At 45.2% G+C, this 20,051-nt stretch overlaps 1 protein-coding gene across 2 annotated transcripts in view; it reads right to left on the bottom strand.

Moving 5' to 3' along the window:
* Positions 1-725: 725 nt before the first annotated feature.
* Positions 726-20,051, bottom strand: part of LOC117002484 (monocarboxylate transporter 2-like) — a 34,681-nt gene continuing 15,355 nt past the window's right edge. For both annotated transcript variants that reach the window (XM_033071646.1, XM_033071647.1), the window contains exons 3-5: positions 11,124-11,267; positions 4,620-5,468; positions 726-2,181 (exon numbers count right to left, since the gene is read on the bottom strand). In XM_033071646.1, the coding sequence (XP_032927537.1) occupies positions 1,889-2,181; positions 4,620-5,468; positions 11,124-11,267 (1,286 nt within the window). In that variant the 3' untranslated portion in view covers positions 726-1,888. The remainder of the gene's footprint in view (positions 2,182-4,619; positions 5,469-11,123; positions 11,268-20,051) is intronic.

The raw sequence follows: 20,051 nt of genomic DNA on the forward strand, positions 1-20,051 counted from the left end.
TGTAAGGACAGCTGGGCATCTGGGTCATGGCACTGAGGATTAATTGATACAACCTGGTGGAAAGGTATGAAAACCATCATTCTGTTTTCAGGCTGCCCCAGACCACCAAGGATGTCAAAGGAATCCAAATCAACAAGAACATGAGGCTGTGACCAAGAGTAATGTGACCATCCTCTGAGGATAAACTCCTTACTGAATCCAGAGGCTGCATTACACACACAGGAAAATGCAAACTAATGTAATTTTTAAAAATATTTTTATTAGGTATATGACAGTATATGACAAAAGGCATATTGGAAAATATTCACAATCTTCTGCTAATGCCTTTTTAAATGAAATATCACAAATACATTTGACAGAAATAAAGGTATTAAAAACAAGAACTGAAGGGCTAATTAATTAATATGTATTTTGGTTTTTTTAAGAGGAAATACAAATTATGACATAAGGCTAAAATTTAAGTCCTACTGAAGCCAAAGACCACTATTCTTCAAAGAAACAAAAGAATTCACAGAAAATGTTTTGTACAAGAAGACAAGAATGACCTAATTTTAAGAGAACAATTATTTATGAAAGTATTTTTACAAGCCTTTCTTCATATTGTGTACACAAGTGACAAGAAAATAGAGTTCTTCAAAGAAAAAAACGTGAAAAAATATGATCTGAACACATTTGGGTACCATTGAAACAAAAAAAAGGGAGAAGTAACTTTTGCACTTGTTTTAGCTTTGGATTTGGGCAATCTGCCTGAAAAATGCTTGTTTTTTATCTAATCCATGAAATTCCACAGAAGTCTGATGGTTCAACTGCATGATGCCATGCTCAGCATTAATGGTTCTTGGGCAACAGCTGCTTGGTATAAAATATATATAATATATAAAATTCCCAGATCAGATTTATCACCACAGGATGAGAGCCTCCTGAGCGGTCTCAGCTCCACCTCTGCATCACTGACCTGGGCAAACTTAATGAATGCAGCAGGATGGGGTGAGGCCAGCAGGTACTGCAGTGCCAGCACCAGGGAGCTGCCCACTCCAGCCCCAACAAGGGGAGGCAGCTGGGTTTGGATCCCCTCCAGGATGGATGCAACTGAAGCAGGTTAAAAAAAAAAAAAATCCACAAGGTCCCACTGTGAGACAGGGTTCAAAATCTCTAATCTGAGTAGTGTGAGGCACACAGTGAGCAGAGGGGGCTGTGGTTTAAAGCACCACTGTCCTTTGTATTCCCTATTTTCTAGCAAAGGGATACCTGTGCTCAGCAGGGTTTGTAGGAAAATAACTCAGGGCATGGATTCCATTTCAGCTCTGGCACGCCTAAGCTTTATTCACTGATGCAATGATGCCCAGAGCTCCTCTGTGCTTCACTTCTTCATTTGTGCAATTAATTAATAGTGGCAACACTTACTGTCTCGCCAGGGTGTTGTAAAGAAAAAGCTCACTAGAAATGGTAAGGCACTCAGAAATTGGATAATAAGGACTTTGTAACCTCCTAGGGAAAAATTAAATTTGCGCTGTTCGAATGTAGGTCAAGGGTTAAGCTTAAGACTAAAATTCTGCCCTGCACGGACAAAGCACCTGAAGAAGGACTCCTGTCTCATGTCAGCATCATCCTGGCCCCCTGCAAAACATCACCCTTCCCTTTTCTCTGAGAAATGGGGAATATCTAATAGAAAATCTTGCAGGATGTTTGGTATGCAAGTGGATACTGCAGTGTCCCAGCAGTTTATAGAATCAGGGCTTGTTTCTGTTCTAGTCTTCTCCTACAACAAAGAACAGGATGCACATGGCAGAGAATATAGAGTAAAATTTTAAAACCTAGTGTGATTTCACAGCTGATGCTCACTTGAGCAACCCAGAAGTCATTTCCCATTCAGCCCACAAGAACAAGTTTAAACTTCATTTGTGCCGTTCATTTCCTTCTTTACTCCTTCTCCATTCTCTCTCAAAGGCTCCAGCTCAGGCCCATCCTCTGTGGAGTCTTTGTTCCAGTTTTTTTTGCCTTCATTTTCTGTCCTTAGAGATTTAAGATCCTCTTCTTTTGTCTTTCTTTCCTTCTCCTCCTTGGCAAGCATACGATAATTATAATAATTCATGATGAACAGAAAGGTTCCTGCCAGGACCATCACAGCTCCACATTTAATGAACATATATTTATAGTCCCCAAAGGTATCAATAAGAATTCCTGCAAAATACATATTAAAGGGAAAAAAAGGAAATTTAGAGATGAAGGCAAGGGTATTGTGTTTTCAGATCCTATGTATCAAGGAACATCCTTGTGGCTTTAGGATAAAACATTCTCTGAACTTCTGATCTCTTCCACAAACACCTTGAGCTTGAAAATATTGGGCATGTGTTGCACTGTACAGCCTGTGGGTAGCTGACATTGGTACAGGTAATGCTCTGATAATTTGCACAGTTCAATAGAAGGGGACAGAACCAACACTGCAAAGTCTGGACTTTTCCAGCACACATTTTTTCCATGCTAAACTACTCCTCTGATCACAGAGCCTGCAGACAGCCTTCCCACTGACTCCAGTGATCAGCTACAAGGATATCCATTTGGCTTGGCAGTCAAAAAGCAGCAGCAGGGAAGATTTCATGAGAAGGCACCTGCCCACTGGGTCTCATCTCAGACTCTTGGCAAAGGCTCTGTGATTTATGCCACCATGGGTCACCCACCAGCATTAGAGGGGACTCAGCTTTTGGTCACAGCTGCCCTTCCTGCAGTTACACTCATGATCTAAAGAGGAGAGGGCACAGCGTGAAACTGGAAAACATTAGTTCCAGGGAAAGCAAAGATGATGCTGTCAATGTCAAATAATTTCAATGCCAAGACAAATGTGACAGGTTCCTCTCAAAGGTTAATGCCTCTGCTACGGAGTTACAGAGTAATTGAAGGGAGACAGCTTAATTGAAATGTCACTGTTCTCCATTATGTCAAAATGTGATGCAAATCTTATTGGGATTATGATCCTGAGCATTAATTCCCATTTACTGGGCAACACAGAGCATTCTTAACATCCCAAATCCTAATTAAAGTAAGACCCACTCCTAACCTGGCCTTCACAGTACAGACAATCTTCCCTGAAACTGGCCCATCATCCATTAGCTCGCTGACGTTTTGGAATATGTTCTCCTCCTCAAAAAGAGGGACCTTTAATTACTTCCCAATTGACCCTTAATGTTGAAAAGCTGATGATTAATTATTCCCACTGCATTGCACTAACAAGGGTTTTTATAGTCACCAAATAGATTTCCTGATCACAAAAATAATAATTTTTAACTGGTTTTGGTCAGTGGTTTTTCCTGAATCATCCCTAGCTGACTTGGTACAGCCTTTTCAATGCACTGTGTTTTTCATGCTACTGGTGAAACATCAACCAAATGCTAATTGCAACAATTTTTCCTTTTCTGCTCATCAGGATGACCTAGAGGTCTCCTAAATAGGTTTCAATGAGAGTTTTAATGAGTAGAGTATTGGAAAATTCAACAGTAGGATAGTCTTGCCTCTTTTCCTTTGAGAATAAGATAAAGTCATAAAACACATTGGGAACAATTTACTTAGTTCATTAAAGCAGAACCCTGCAGTAGGTTATTAAAATGCCAAAGAACCAATAAATTTGCTGCTTATTAAAATGGTGGGGAAAACCATACAAAACTAATATTACTGATTATTACACAGAACTGTTTTAGCCTCATTAGCAGTCTCTAGTCATTAACTTAATCTCCCACACAGAAAATTACATAATTCAGAAAACGACCATTTAAAAATGGTATTTTCTTTTGTTTGTCATTAATTAAATAATGAATCTCTGAGACAGCAAGAGGATACAGCTGCTTCTGTCACACTGTATGAGTTACCCAGTAATATGAAGACTTAAACAGCTCTGCAGGATGTGTCATATGAAGCATTAGCCAGATCTCAGTTTTGAATCCAGGAAAAGGGTTCAAACTGCAGAAGGAGCACATGCTATAGAGGGAATATTAACGCTGTTAAATCACAGGAGATCACTGCCCTAACTTATCTTTAGATGACTGAAACTCCTGGAGATTCAGTATTGTCTACATGGACTTTTGTGGGCTTTGCCTTTTGATATTTCAAACCATGCCATCCAAAATAAATCTTTCTTAAAATTATTTTTAGAACAGCTTTATATCTTTTGGTTGCACTAAGATGACTGAAATTCCTAAGCAGCTTACTCAGAGCCTTAGAGAAAAACAACAAGGTTTGAGTCAACAAGAGGCTTTCATAGAACTGTTGTGTTTTTCTTAAACTGGTGCACCCCAGTCTTTTGCAAAAGGAGGAATCTCCAAGAGGAGCTGTCTGAAGTGCAAGGCTCTTGGTGTTGTAGGAAGCCCCACTCTGCAAGTTTAGTTCAAGTGTTTGAAGGGATCCAGGATTAAAAGATGACTCTCCAAGACTCACTCCAGCTGGAGGAGTCACAGAAAGGAGGAAAGAGAAAATTCTGGAGGAGACATCAAGAACATCCTTTCCCATCCAGTTACTAGTGAATAAACGGTGATTGTGAGGCAGAGAAAACACATTTAGAATAATTTCCCACCAACTGTGCTTGCAAAAGCCTAAACCCAAGTGGCAGCAGAGAAGGAAAACCCACTCACCTCCGATGGGTGGTCCCAGCAGGATGGTGCAGCACTCGGCGATGGTGACGAGGCCGACGGCGCTGGTGAACCTGGCAGCTCCCACCAGGTCCATCAGCGTCTCGAAGAGCATGGCACACACCATGCCAAAGGCCAAGCCAAAGAAGCTGGAGTACACAATGAGCCCTGTGTAGCTGGAGGCCAGCGGGCACAGCAGGTGGCAGGCGCCGTTGAAGGCGATGGCGAAGCTGAAGAAGTACTGGATCCTCGGCCTCACCCACCTGCTGTTGGCAATGATGCCGGTGGCAGGGCGAGCAACCATGTCCACAATAGCCAGGATGGAAAGCAGGAAAGCAGCTGAATATTCATCAATGCCAGTGTGCTTTGCATAGGGTGCCAGGAAAACGATGGGGGCAAAGAAGCCCAGGAACATGAGCACGTTTCCGATCAGGTAAATCAAGAACCCTCTGTGTTTAAAGAGGGAGAAATCAAGGTACTGATTGACTTTTTCAAAGCAGTCCTTTTCTTCTTCCTCTTCTATTTTTTTCTCCATGGGGCCATCTTCAGTGATCTTTCCTTTCAGAGCATCCTTCCCTTCCTCATTCACCTGGGTTTTGACTGGCGCTGTCCCTGGTCCAATGGGTCTGAAGAGAGCTCCTGCCACACAGCAGTTTAATAAAATTGCCCCAAGGATTAAAAAGCTGCCCCTCCAGCCAAAATTGTCAAAAAGGAATTGGTTGAGAGGTGCCAGGGTACAAAGCATGACAGGGCTCCCTGCCATAGCAAGGCCATTGGCAATGGGTCTTCTCTTCAAGAAGTATTTGCCTACGATGATCACTGATGGCTGAAGGTTGAGAGCAAGGCCAAATCCTGGAAAACAGTTCAGATAAACAAAGAAAGATTTGAGACCCATTTCTCCTCAGCTCATTGTTAAGGAAATTCACAGTCAGTTGGTTCACTGGTGGCTCTTCAATGCAATAATCTGGATGGAAATGTTGCTCGGGGTGTCTCTGAGTTCTGGTTGCCCCATTTGGGTAACCAGACGCCAGAAGCAGACTTTCAGTCAGAGAACCCCCCTTCCTTCTGCCCTGCAAATCTCTTGGGTGGCAAAACCAGCACCAAGAGTTTGCTCCAGAGTGAACCACAACTACTCCCTCCTGTAATGCTGGTGGGTTCTGTCCAGACACAGCAGCCTTGCCATGGGAGAGGATGGATCTGTTTTTTAAAAATGGCAACTCCCACTTTGAGGAAAGTTATTTTGGCTTGGACAGTGCCAGCCACCAAAGTGCATTTATCAAGGGCTGGCTTCCCCTTCCATGGGCACCCAACTCTGCTGCCAGGCAGCCAGACCTGCACAGAAAATAACATCACCCTCCTCAGCACTGACTGACTTGGTGCTGTGAGCAATTCAGTCTGATGCAAAAGATTAAGAGGTCTGCAAGCACACAGCAAAACAGCCACTGAGGATGCTGCTGACACAGGACCCTAGAGTGTTTCTTTTAATTAGAATTTATTCTTATTGCATTCAGATATATAAATGCCAATATAAATCTGCATTGCTAATTCAGTTGGCCAGCTTCTCCTGCACAGGTGGAATGTGCAGGCAGAGATACCAAATGCTGTGATGGTTTCAGTTTTCTGTGGTTCTGTTTGAGAGTACTGCCATATAGAGTCATAGAATCACACAATCAGTGAGGCTGGAAAGACCCCCAAGACCCAAACTTTGACCACTCATCACCTTATGAACTAGACCAGAGCACAACATCCAGCTTTTTCTTGAGCACTTCCAAGGATGGTGAATCTACCACCTCCCTGGGCAGCCCATTCCAGTTCTTAATCACCTTTTCAGTGAAAAAATTCTTCCTGATGTCCCTCAGTTCTTCCTGATGCCCAACATCAATAATCAATAATTAAACATCAATAATATTTTCAAGCATTTCTTTGATATGCAGTATTTTCACAAAAAGTTCATTTTTCCAAACTCCATCAAAATGGCATTTAAAAATCATGCCACATATTTTCCACTCCATCATCCAGGAAAGAATGAGCCCCATTAGAACAAAGCAGAAATGTAATACTTGAAGTGATTATATCAGAGAACACGAATCCTGAAAATAGGGTCATGCAGATTTTTTCTTGTTCATTAGTCGATATAATTAGTTTGTTTAACTGTGCAGTACATAATTAGGCATATTGCTTTACAGAAGAGAATTTACAAAGGTCAAGGTCCTCAAAATTAATTAAGGAACACTATCATTAGTCACTGATAGAGTAGAATCCAACTGATGCAGCAGAATCCAGCCAATGCTGGATAGCTTCAGTTTAAATGGGTTTACAAAATTATGATTTTTGCCAAGTCTAAAGTTCTTTTTTTTAATTACTTTGAAGTTTACCACATTAAAAATAAATTGAAATGGCAACACATTAAAATAATTCTGGATAAAAAAAAACATTCTCAGCATGATCATTTTTGGATAGTCCATATATTAGGCAGAGCACATCTTTGGGAAGTGCAGCCTGCTTGTAATGCATATAGGCCAAATTCAGGGTGACCTGGGAACCACAGAGGAAAATCATAGCCCTGCTTAGAGAACACCTTTGGACAGTGCTGAAATATAAAAATATATCTTTTTCCACCTGAGAAGATGCAGCACAGCAGGTGAGAGTTTGCAATAACTCTCCATTTCCCAGGCTGGTCAGTAAGGGCAGAAATTGAACCATCATTTCCACAGAGTCATTTTTGGTAGGGACACACCACATGTCTTCCAAAGGAGGAAAATCAGACTGGATGCCAGCTATCCACTTAAACAATAATCATCTCAATTTTTTTTATTATGTGAACATTAATTTGCCAGTCAGACAAATCTGATTTAACATTACCTCATGCTCTTCCCATTAATTAAATTTGGAGAGTTTCAAATTGAATAACTGGAATTTCAATTTACTTTAAGCTTTTGGCTGACTTTAGTAGGAAATATTTACATCCATTTTATTGCAGTTTTCAGAAACTACAGCAGCTTTTCCATAGCTGGAATTGTTACTCAATAACCACATTTGCTCCCCAGGGATGTGACAGAGAGGTCTGTCAGTGGTATTGCAAGAACAGAAACAAACCTGTGCCAGAGGGAGGGTTCTTTGCTGGATTAAATACATCTCACTCATATTAGAAGGAAATAAGTGGTGCTACAGGACTCAGCTGTGTAGTTATTGATCTTATTCTTACTTTATTAGCAAGGAACAATCTGAGCAGGAATTTCAGTGCTCAACATTTACAGCCATGGCAAAGACTCTCCTCTCGTTAGTCTACATGCCTCACCCAAGATCCCACTTTATTTCATGGCATTCTAATTGGTGCAGATTGAACTAAACTCTGACCAGTCATTACTGCCTTGCAATTAGCTTTGAAATTTGCTGCTTCTCCCTCAGACTTGAGAAGAGGTTGCATGCTGAAACACCTATTTAATGCATGCAGGCTGGCATCTGTCCAGGTGGACAGCTTGCAAACCCCATTTCTTTTTCTAAGCGCTGTAGGGAAACAAATGGGAAGAGGCTGTGGGGTTTCCAGTGCATGCAAAGTGCCTGGTGCAGCCCAGAGTGCCATCAAGGACAGAGCTGCCTCCACCAGCAGAGCCTGGCTCCTGCTCTGCATGCAAATGGGAACAGCCATAATCAAGTCAGCAACTGAGATTGCCGTGTCTAATCCCTCCACTGCAAACAGACACTTCCTGCTCTGCTCCTCTGAAGAGATTTTATTAATATGCCATAGGCACAGAGACCTCCTCAAACCAAGACCTTGTTTTTACCTCCATCCATGATTTACATGAGCACAGGCTTTTACATCAGTCTGTTTTCTTCCCAGGCTGTTAGGAAGGAGGCTAGAAAGAGTGTGATGTTTACAGGTTGCTTTACAGTTTCTGCAAATCCCCTTTACAACAGCCTCTCGTGCAGCAGTGTGATGGGCAGGCAGCCTTGTAATTGCCCTTGAATGCTCCACGTTAGGCCTGACCAGCAAAGATACTTCAAGCTTAATTAGAGGCATCAAGCATGTTAGCAGGCTTACAAGCATCTTCCCTTCTCTGTCAAATTAATATTCCTTCCCCAGCACAGAGCCCGTGCGTGGAGATGATGGGTGATCAGCCAGCACCTCATGCACACAGCTGCCTTGTTCAGCAAGCAGGAGGAGAGGATGCACACAAAAGCTGAGCTCTGCTCAGAGGAACAGCCAGCACTGCAGAGCAGGGGATGTGGGTGTTTTAGCCCTGCACCCTGGGGTTTCCCTGTGTGCACTGAGCACTGCCCACACCATCAGCTCTCTGTGCTGGGGGATGGACCAGACTTGCAGACACATTCAGGCATCAAGCATGAGCAAGGTCTGTATCAGTCCTTTGGGGTTATGCACAGAATCCCCTCCTGTCACCTGTTTTGCCAAGTGCTTTAGAATGTAGAAGCTGGTGCCTTCCTACAGCTCTGTTCCTTCTCTGGGTCCTTCTGCTCACCAAAATGCATGGAAGATTTTTAGCAGAGGATTTATGGTTTCCATATGCTAATCCAGCATTAGTCAGCTTAGAATCACAGAATGGTTTAGGTTGGAAGGGACCTTAAAACCCATCCCATTCCCTTGCCATGGGCAGGGACACCTTCCACTAACCCAGGCTGTCCCAAGCCCCATCCTTGGACACTTCCAGGGATGGGGCACCCACAGCTTCTCTCTCTGCAGCGTGCCAGGGCTTCACCACCCTCACATCTTGATCTAAATTGCCCTCTGTCTGCTGAAAGTCACTCCCCCCATCCTGTCATTTCCCCCTTTGCCTTCCTAGAGGACATTTGTTTAGCTGGAAATGATGCAAGCTCATGCATTAAGAAATATTGGGAGACATTGGTTATTTTTATTTCCTTTCACTTTGTTCCTGGAGTGTCTTTCAAGGAATCTGCAAGATTTATTAATCCAATAATTACACAGTTTCACTTAATTACAATGACAGTCCTTAGGAAGAGTAAGGTTTAAGAGAGGGAATCCTACACCAGGATTTATTCACTATTGTACAGATTTAATAAAGGAATATTGATATAGAAGAACAGGGTGACAAACTTTCTGTCCCAATTTACTTTGCTAGTGGCTGGTTTTATTGATTTTAAATGTTGAGCTCACATTTTCACATTCAGAAAGCAGCTTCACTTAATGCATCTACAGAGAGATTGGGAACATTCATTAAACCATACACCTGGCAACCTCAAAAGCCAATTTTGAACTCATTGTGTCATGTTTTCAAGCAGATGTCCTAGCTGCACTGGAATAAACTTTGGCTGTACCTTATCCAAAATAATAAAACAAAAAAATACTTACAATTAAGCATCTATATTCACACAGGTGGTGAGCTCTAATCCATCTGCCTTTAAAAGCAATAACCTGGCACCTGCAGGCTTTAAAGATGCTGGACTGAGCCTATGCCTTATTCTGCTTGAGTTTCCAATATTGAATTTCATATTTCAATACAGGCAATTCAAATTGGAACTTCAAGAAGGAAATACAGGGCTGTTTTATTTCACTATAGGGAGATTTTTGCCTATTTTCAGTCAAGTCCAGCAGTTCTATTTTCATATAAAGGACTTCCTCACCTCACAGGCTGGCAAAGGGCAAGTAAACTGAAGCAAACCCCTGGAACCTCATCTCAGGTATCTCCCAGAGGGAAGATAACACACAGTAACACAGGAGCAAGGGTGCTTTCTTTATAGTCACACTGGTACCCAGAAGGACTTGCCTTGCCCAGGGCAGAGCACAGTCACCCTGGGTTTGCTTCAGGGGCCACTGATGGCCACCATCGCCAGCAGGCTGGCCCAGAGCACTCAGCTGCAGAGAGCACAGCCCTGCCTGGATCCCACACCTGGATCCCACACCTGGATCCCACACCTGGATCCCACACCTGGATCTCACACCTGGATCCCACACCTGGATCCCAGCCCTGCCTGGATCCCACACCTGGATCCCACACCTGGATCTCACACCTGGATCCCACACCTGGATCCCAGCCCTGCCTGGATCCCAGCCCTGGATCCCACACCTGGATCCCTCACCTGGATCCCACACTTGGATCCCACACCTGGATCCCACATCTGGATCCCACACCTGGATCCCACACCTGGATTGAGCCCTGGACCCCAGCCCTGGATCCCAGCCCTGGATCCCAGCCCTGCATGGATCCCACACCTGGATCCCAGCCCTGGACCCCAGCCCTGGATCCCACACCTGGATCCCAGCCCTGGATCCCACACCTGGATCCCACACCTGGATCCCACACACGATGCCCAGCCAGGAGCAGCACTGAGCAGGGAACGTGCTCTTTGCTGAACTCCATCTAGAACATTGATAAGCAGGGCTTTTGTCCCACCAGATTTTTATCTCACACGTTTTTACCTCCCCAGCCTCCCCCTGTGTTTGTGCTGGGGCACACATTGCCCAGGTGGGGAAGCCCCAGGCCAGCAGAGGGGAGCTCACAGGCAGAGGGGAAGGAGCTGCTTTGTTCTCACCTGTGATGAAGCCCACGCAGATGTAGAGCTGCAGGATGCTGGTGCAGAAGGCAGCTGAGATCATGCCCACACCACACAGGAGGCCCCCAAACATGACCACGGGCCGGCTGCCATAGCGGTTCACTAAAATGCTGCTGATGGGACCTGGGGAAAGAGGGAAAAAGGGACCCTGAGGTCACATCTTCTGGCAGAAGTCATGTTTGACACAAAGCAGGTAAAGCTCTGCAGCATCAATGGCCCTGAGTGCTGCTGGCAGCTCCTAGGGTGAGTTCAGGAAGGAAATGGAACAGCAGAGATGATCCACATGGAGATGGCAGCATGTCCAATGCCATGGGTGGGTAGGCAGTGACAGCTCCTGCCCCCAGGACTTCCAAGTGTCACCAGAGAAAGCAAAGAGCAACAACAAATTATGTGAACACAGGATCCCAGCACGGGAGCTTCTTGATTTATGATGATGTTAAACTATACACACAAAGCAGTGGCTCATATTGTGAGGCTCATACCACAAGTGCTGTTGCATTTTTAATGCCTCTATTTAATGCAATTCCAATACTGCTGACCAGGACCAAAGCTTCAGCAGAACAGTTGTTAATTAAATCTTAATAGCAGTCCATGTAGGTAGAAGGTTTGGGATGATTGATTAGCCAGAGCTTGAAAGAACCAGTTTGGACTTGCATTTATGCAAAGAGGAGGTTCAGGGCAATGCAAAATTATGAAAGAGGGAAATGGCTTGACAGAAACTGTGCACACTGAAACAAAACATTGAAATCTGAGGAAGGGAGACCAGTAAAAATCAGAATCACAGTATGATATATACTGGAGGGACTATGACAGTACCTCAGGACTAACCTCCTGCTCAAAGAAAAGCCAGCTCTGAAGTTAGAACTGACTGAGAAGTCAGAACTAGAGAAGGCAAACTACACAGGAAAGAGCAGTCCAGAAGTCCAAGCCATGAGATGTAAGGAAAAGATTCCGTATTACTCAAAAATCCTGAATCAAAATGCTTCAAAAGTGACACTGGAAATGAGGAAGGGGAATACAGGCAGATTTAATAGTTGAACTTGCCTGGCTGTTTGTGGTGCTACTCATCATGCAGTAATGGTGTTTCAGAGCCCAGTGTGCCTGTCTGCCTCCATTCCTGCCACTTCCCACCCACACATACAATACTGCAAACAGGTATTTTAAACTCAGGGGCATCTCTGAAGACTTTGTCTGTGGGATCTACCTCACCACAGAGCCATGGCAGAATATTTACCTTTGCTTAAATAATCTCAGCAGGAAATAGCTCCAGAGCCCTCTCCAGACCCTGCAAACCACAGCACTCCTGATCACAGGAATGAAACTCAGAAAGCCCAACACTCCCTGAGCATGGCTGACAGCATCCAAACAAGTTCTCAGCTGTTATAATGTGCAAGAATAGAAAACAGTAGGTATGGCTGGTTTAATGTGGGGAATGAAGCCCATAGAAATACTTTCTACTTGTCTTCTGAGGTCAAAACACTCATAAATTAAATGCACACAAGCACAATCTCAACAGCATCCCTGTAACTGTGATCTGTGATCTAGTCCCATCAAATGCACCATTCAATTAAAATGTCTATTTGTGTATAATTACATGGAGAGTTTTTCTGCTAATCCTGTACCTGGATTCACACACGTGCATCCTTTTGCTGCACAGACCACTCCAGAATTCAATGAGAAGGTTTGGGGAGAGGGATACACATTTCAGATCAGCACAGTGCAAAAGAGACCCCCTTCTGTCTGAGCTTCCCCTGGTCAGGGCCTGAACTGGCATCGTGCTGAGCTGGTCTCAGCACGTCCTATAATTCAATAGATCGAGCCAGTGCTCCTCAGAAAGGCACCAACACATTCATCTGCAGCCTGAGGGCATGCAACTCTTCCATTTTTCAATTTTCCACATGTCCGCATTTCTGCAGAATCAATCTAATTACTCAGCTAAGAAAATGTGGTTTCAATTACCTTTGCCCACTGGCAGAGGGTTTTCACCCTATAGGATGTTGTGCCATGGAGCAAAGCATTTACACCCCACAATATTCCTGCTGAGGCTCCTCTCCTGCTCTGACCTGGGACAGCTGCCCTGGAGAGAAGCTCTGCTATGAGAGGGAAAACAGAACTGCTCACATATGTCCTGCTCTTGCAGCCTCCAGCTCAGGAGAAGGGAAATCAGGATTAATGTATTGGCTTCACCCATCAGGAAGGATGGGCTTGGACCATGACAGCAGATAATGAACTGGAAAGGGCTGAGGGTAGGATGCATTCTGCCCAGCTATGGGGACAGCCCAGGGCAGAGGCTGCAAAAGAGGAAAATAAATGTTTGTATCACAAGTACTGGCTTTACAAACATCAGCAGCCTTTCTGTGTCCCTGGGGGCACTCCATGTGTGCTGTGTCCTCAGCCACATCCCAGCTTCACAGCAAGCACTTATTAAGCCATGAGACTGAAACTTTTCCCCATTCTTGTCGTGTGTGATCTCTCAGCAATGTTTTACAGGAGATCTGCATGACATTCAGCATGCAGCCTTCATCTGCTGCAACCAGAACCATCAGTTTTACAACAGGAAAATCAGACCCATGTGGGGTGGGAGAGTTGTGCTCTCAAGGGTGTCACCTGCCTGGGCTGGGCTGTGACAAAATTCAGAAGCACAGGAACTTTTCTTTTTCACAGCCTGAAAGTGTCCAGGCCCTGTGAGCCTGCTTTGGAAAAGAGCCACAGCCTAGAGCATCACAGCACCTGACCAGCCTCACCCACACACAACTGGGGATCAGACACCTGACTGCATCCAGTTAGTGGAGAAAACAGGAACAGAACATCTGGACTGAACCTTCTGAGCCACAGAGAATCCACAGCAAAAGCCATGACGAGCACTCAACCTGCAGGAAAAGCCAGACCTAGCAGGAAAAGCTAGACTTACACAAGACACCAAAAGATCCAACCCAGAGCCTCAAACAGTTGGGAAATCAAACTTCCTTGAGCTGTTGCTCAAAGGCTGAAGGGTTTTTAACAGTCCTGAGCAGACCTTTCAAATGCATTGAAGCAAATGCAAAATCACATCCCCAAAATTACTTCCACTTAAGTCATTTGAACCTACAGAAACATGCACAGGCTTTAGCAGAGCAGCCTTTCACAATCTGTCCCATCTCTGGTGGAAAGTGGCACGCACAGTCTGTCACATTTGGGAGCTGGGCACGCTTCAGCTCCCAACCCTGGGCAGGTGACAGAGCACTCACAGACCCCTCAGCCTGCCCCTTCAGCCATCAGCATCACACCCAGCAGATCTGAGTGCAAACTCCTGCCCTGCTCTGCCCCTGCCTCCTGCAGTGCATTTCTGGAGAGGGAAGTTGATTAAACATCAAACATTAGGTGAGTTTAACAGCAGCATTGTGGGGTAGCTTCAGAAAACATGAAATAGCTCAATTTGGGGCAGAGGACTGAAGAAGAGGGAACACAAAGCCAGCACTGCAGTTGTGGGAAATGTGAAACACAATTACTGCTATGCTTGCAGCTATTGCACAAATTAAAAGCGTGACAGGCCCTGGCAGCACGGTGGAATTGAAAAGCAGGACCTGTCATTTACCAGTTATTCAGCTGGCATGGAAAGAATAAAGATATTGTATATTACCACAGAGAAAGCATTTACAGTAACAGTGTGTGCAGCTTGGATCCCAAGGCTCCTTTAGCTGCTAATACCTGCCTGGCCAAATGTGCAGGAGCCACAGGCTCCCTGTCCTGGCATCCAAATGAAGCCATTGCTCCCTCCTGCAAGCCTGAGGAGCTGAGGAGTCAGGGTGATTTTTGCTTCTTAATTTACAGCAGGTGAGAACAGGGCAGGAGGAACAGCTGGCAAAGCTCTCAGAAAGCTGCACTGTACCTGGCTCGACCTTGCAAGAGCAGCCACACAAAGTCTGAAAAGCCAGAGTGAGGAGCAGAAGCCATCCCAGCTGCTGGGAATGTCCCCTGTGACTGAGGCTTCTCAGGGAGCAGAGCAGTCAGGGCTGTCCCCACAGCACCAGCACCAGTACAGCACTGCAACTCCTAATGATAAAACTAGAAACATCATTTAATTAACCCCTTGCAGCCCCTTCCATGAGCCAGTGATTTCCTCCCTTCCTTCCAGCCATGGCCATCTTTTGTCACCCATTGCAGGGGGACAGCAGAGGACACAGTGGGGACACTGAGCCTCATCCTGCTGCTGGCTTCACCCAGAGCTGTGCCTGTGGCTCTGCACCTCCCCTGGCTCACAGGGACACACTCTCCATCATCTCCATCACTCCATGGTGAGAGCCAGGAATGCCTGCTCACAGCTGCTTCACTGTACACCTCAAGCCTTGCAGAGCAGGGTGCACACCATGAGGCTTCCACTTCTGCCTGCAGTAAAACTCTGCAGCCTGGAGAGCAACAGTTTGCACCAAATATCCCCAAAAGATGCAGCTGGGGTCATGGAGCCCCTGGAAGACTGATAGAATGTAAAGCACTATCCTCAGCCCATATAAATCAGGCTGGTTTAGTGCCTGTCCTGTTTAAAGCCTCTCTTTTCTCACACCTGTGGCAGATTTCCATTCTTTGTTAGCTGGTACATGAAAGGCTGTGTCAGAGAGGCTGCTCTTGGTGGCAAGAGAAACACAGAGACTCACCAGTGGGGATTGCAGTAAGCCTGAACTCATTTGTTAGCTTGTCCAATTACTTTTCACCTTGAGTTTTGTGTTTGCAGAAGTGAAAAGGACCCTGAAGAGGAGACTGTAAAACCATAAAGAAAAAGCAAAATACCCTGGACTCTCTTCTCTTCACCTCCAGAAAGTCAGGCCACCTTGTCATTCCTTCTTTTTGAGTCACTGAACTATGATCTAGAGAGGATCATAATGCAGAGCTGGCATATAACAAGAAATATCAATCCAGACTGGCTTAAACTCTTGCAAGTATGACAGTGCTCAAAAAATAGACACCTGAATTGCCTTCCTGTTTTCCTCAGCAAGCCTTATGAATTTTTTATGAGCTGCAAAACTTCCAGTGCTGGTGTGAAACACTGATGTATTTCTAATAGGGACTAAAACATTCTTCTCTCCCATACCTCTGACCCTGTGTGTATATATATCCTTTATTTGTAAGGTTTGGTTTTTTATTTTTATTTTTAACTTAAAATGGTACTAATAGTAACAGGGTTCCTCCTTTCTGGTGGAACTAGTCCTGGATGAATTTCTGCTGCAGTATTTCTGTGTAGGGCTTTCAGATAAGCAGCTAAGAGCTGAGGCCATGAAAATCTGTAACCCAGAGGCTTCCAGCAATGTGGGTTTTTTCCCAGGTTTCACAACAGTGACCTTCTGACAGTGTAAAGTGGCACAGAGCCAGTGCAAATATTCTAGGTCTGCAGTTCAGACCGTTTGATGACCACACAGGTATAAAACAACAACATTTTAAAATACTCAACTGCACAGACCACAGGGCTGGAAGATTTGGGACCACCAGAGCCCCCATGGCTGGGGCTGTAACATGCAGCTCAGCCTTTCCTGAATTTCCACAGTGATGAGTGGCTCTAAAGGGCTGTTCCTGCACAGGGACATTGGTCAGCACCAAAAGAACTGCCCAGACAGTAAATATTTTCCTAACTATTGTGAAAATACAAATAGGAGCTCAGCATGCCGTGATTGCCATTGACTGTGGGGAGTCACTGGGGACATAAGAAGGAGTGCAACATGCTCAGCAGAGAGGGAAAGGGGGAAAATCGTTTATACTAATGGAACAAAGTCTGTTATTACACCAGTAGTAAAACAACGGCAGGAGCAGGCCTGCAATTTCCTCAGTAATAATCTCACTCCCTCTGTGGAATAACAACACTGCCTTTGGCTTTGTAATTTATCCACCAGGGTACCAGCCCATGGTAACAGAGCAACCTCCTCATTGCCCCCCAGATGGAAGCAAGTGCCCCCACGTTATTGATGTGCTGCCAGAGCCCAGCAGCCTCTGGAGATGGGGGGATCCAGCTCCTGGACACAGTGCACAGCCTGCAAGGGAGCCAGCCAGAGAAAACACAGCTGTAACGTGGGGGAAAGGGAGGAGAGGGTTAAAGCTGCAGCCTTCACTCTTTGTCACACCAGAAAAGGCTTGGCTGGCTCATGCTTTTACGTTTTTGTGCCAGCAGGGTGTGGAGAACTGCTCACCCTTGGTAACTGAGCCCTTGCTCCAGATCACTGGAGAATAACTGGTGATACCTGCTAATCATGAAGCCTAATAATTATTAGTCTGCCTGGTTCAGATGGTTTGGTTGGCACCTGGAGCCCACAGAGCAGCAGCCCTTCCTCAGGCAGCGCTGCTGGACACAGCATGGCCACACACTGAGGACAAGTGGCAGCGAGCACACACCCCAGGTGACAACCACAGTCTCAAATACTCCTCTGCCAGGCCTGACAGAGCAGCTTCCAAGACCTGTCCTCACCTGAATCACCCTGATGCCTTCTATTAGTGTTACTTTACACTGCAAATAATCGATTTTAAATAAGGGGGCTGAAATCCAGCACATGCCACAGCAGCTCTAACAGCTAACCTGGCCCCAGAGATGCTTCATTTGCTTCCTCACAGGTGAGGAAAACAGCCAGGTCATTCAAGGGGGGATGGCTGCAGCTCCAGCACAATCCCTGTGAGGTGATGCATGAGCCAAGCGTGGGAGAAGTTGTCTGGACGTGCATAATTGTCATCAAACTGGTCAGTGCTGGGTCTCCTGGGCAGGACTGGCACTGTATTCAGCTGGGAAAGTAGAGAGGGCAGTGATCCACTGCAGCAACAGCCTGCAGCAATCCTCCCTCCCTGCACCCACCAGGCATGCCCTTGGGAGCACAGGGACACTGACCTCCCATCAGAAATACTGAAATACTTACATTTGCCACAGCAGCAACCTGATGGGAAAAAAAAAAAAAAAAAAAAAAAAAAAAAAAGAAGAAAAACAAAGCAGACAAGGCCCAACCTTCAGAAAGACAAAGTGTTCTCTTCCCTATTCAGTAGTCTTCTCTGATCAGTGCTCTGGCATCTCAATTTCCAGATTACCAAGTTTAGATGCTGCTCCTGCAGAGCATGGAGGAGCCACAGGCCAGCAGCTCCCAAACTGGGGCTGGGGACAAGGTCCTTCATGTCACTTTGTATTTAGGCAATTAAATAACCTCTCCTGCAAAGGGACAGCACTCAGAGGTTTTGGTTTCCCCAGCTGCAGGTTTGGATCTCACCATGCAGCACATCACAGCTGCTCACCTTCACAAGGTCACAACATCAGAGTGTTTGAGCTGCTCTCCTGTGATTTCTTTTCCTTTTGCCTTGGCAGGAGCACTGGCTTTGATCCCTTCCATCACTGGAAGCCCAGCTGGGACATCCATTCCTGGAGGTCCCCAGCCCTCTGTTACCACTCCTAACATGCTGCTCCAGAAGCAATTTGGCCCCTGCCTGCTTGTGATCTCCAAAGGGCTTTGCCCACCCTGGGAACCCTGCAGGACTTGGCCAAGAGATCAGTGCAGAGCCCATCCAGGAGCAGAAGAGCTGCAGTGCCCTGGGCCAGGTTGGCATCTGGGAGAAGAAGCTTCCACATGTTTGAATTCCACTTGGGGGGAATGGATTATAACTTACTCCTTGGCTTAAGACCATTAACAACCCCCCAGCCAAAACTCTTTGCTTCCTTCTCCCTAGTTCTTATTAATCTTGGTTTTTATTAAGTCTATCACATCTCTATTACTGCTGACCTTGTTAGCTCCAATGAAGGACAAAATGATAAAGCTTTGTGACCAAGTCCACGAACACAGAAATATTTCACCTGAACCTATAGTGCTATTATGGCTCTTAAGTAGAACAGAGCTATTTAAAAAAATAAAAAATATAAGCCCATATGTGGTGACCTTGCAGAGCTGGAGTGCTCTCAGAGAGTCAGGAGAAGTATATGAATCTGAAGCACCATCCATTACAGAAATCAAACCATTCCTCATCCAGCTTTCTTATCAAAATCTAGGATTCTAATGGTGCTGCTACCTTGGGGATTGCCCTGCACGGGAGGATGTCTTGTTTCCACAGCATGGGGAGGCTGATTGAGTGGGACTCCAGGAGGAGGGAAGGTAAGGAAAAGGTGAAGTCCAGCATCAAGCAGCTCCAGGGATCACCTGGCAGGGCTTGGGCCAGGAGAGCAGGATGCTGGATGTCCCCAGCACTATGAATAAACACAATAATCTTCCTTCTTTTGCTTCAGCCTCCACAAAATACCCAGGTGGAAAAGCACATGCCTAGGGAAATCCTAGTAATAGCTCCACTCAAGAATGAAAGTTTGCTAAACCAGTGCTGTAAGTACAGCAGTAGAGAGAGCTGACACAGGTAAAAAAAAAACAACAAACTTTCCCTCCTGTGCCTCAGTTTCCCCCTGTAGTGCTGTGGTCCTTCACAGCATTTTGCAGGCAACTGAGATGGGTGGAGAGCCCTGGTGGGATCTTCTGCAGGCAGAGAGGGTTTTCACAGAGCCTGGACCAGAGCAGGAGAGAGCATTGGCAGTTTTGATTAAGTTAAAAACTGCAGAATCAAACTCATTATTAATATACCTTTATGCCACTGTGTGTTGTAAGGTGCTTTCTAAACCTGTCACTGCAATTTATCATACTAGCAGTGTAATAAAATACAGCTATAAAATTTTGGATTAAATGTTCAAGGTCAATGGTGTACTTTCAGCTTCTCTTCCTTGCTGCTTTAGAAGATGCTCTATTAAGCACTTACAAGCTCTGGGAGAAAGTTTTTTTGGACAAAAGATTTAGTTGTGGAGCATTTCCAGAATTAAATCATCAGGTAATTTGATCTTCACCAAATTACAAACCAATAAACAACAAGACTAATGGTTGGTTGGACTAACTGGTTTCAGGTGGAGGCTTTTTCACCAGAAACATTCTTCTTTATTTT

This window comes from Catharus ustulatus, chromosome 13 (genome assembly GCF_009819885.2).
Source record: "Catharus ustulatus isolate bCatUst1 chromosome 13, bCatUst1.pri.v2, whole genome shotgun sequence".
NCBI classification, from domain to species: Eukaryota; Metazoa; Chordata; class Aves; order Passeriformes; family Turdidae; genus Catharus; species Catharus ustulatus.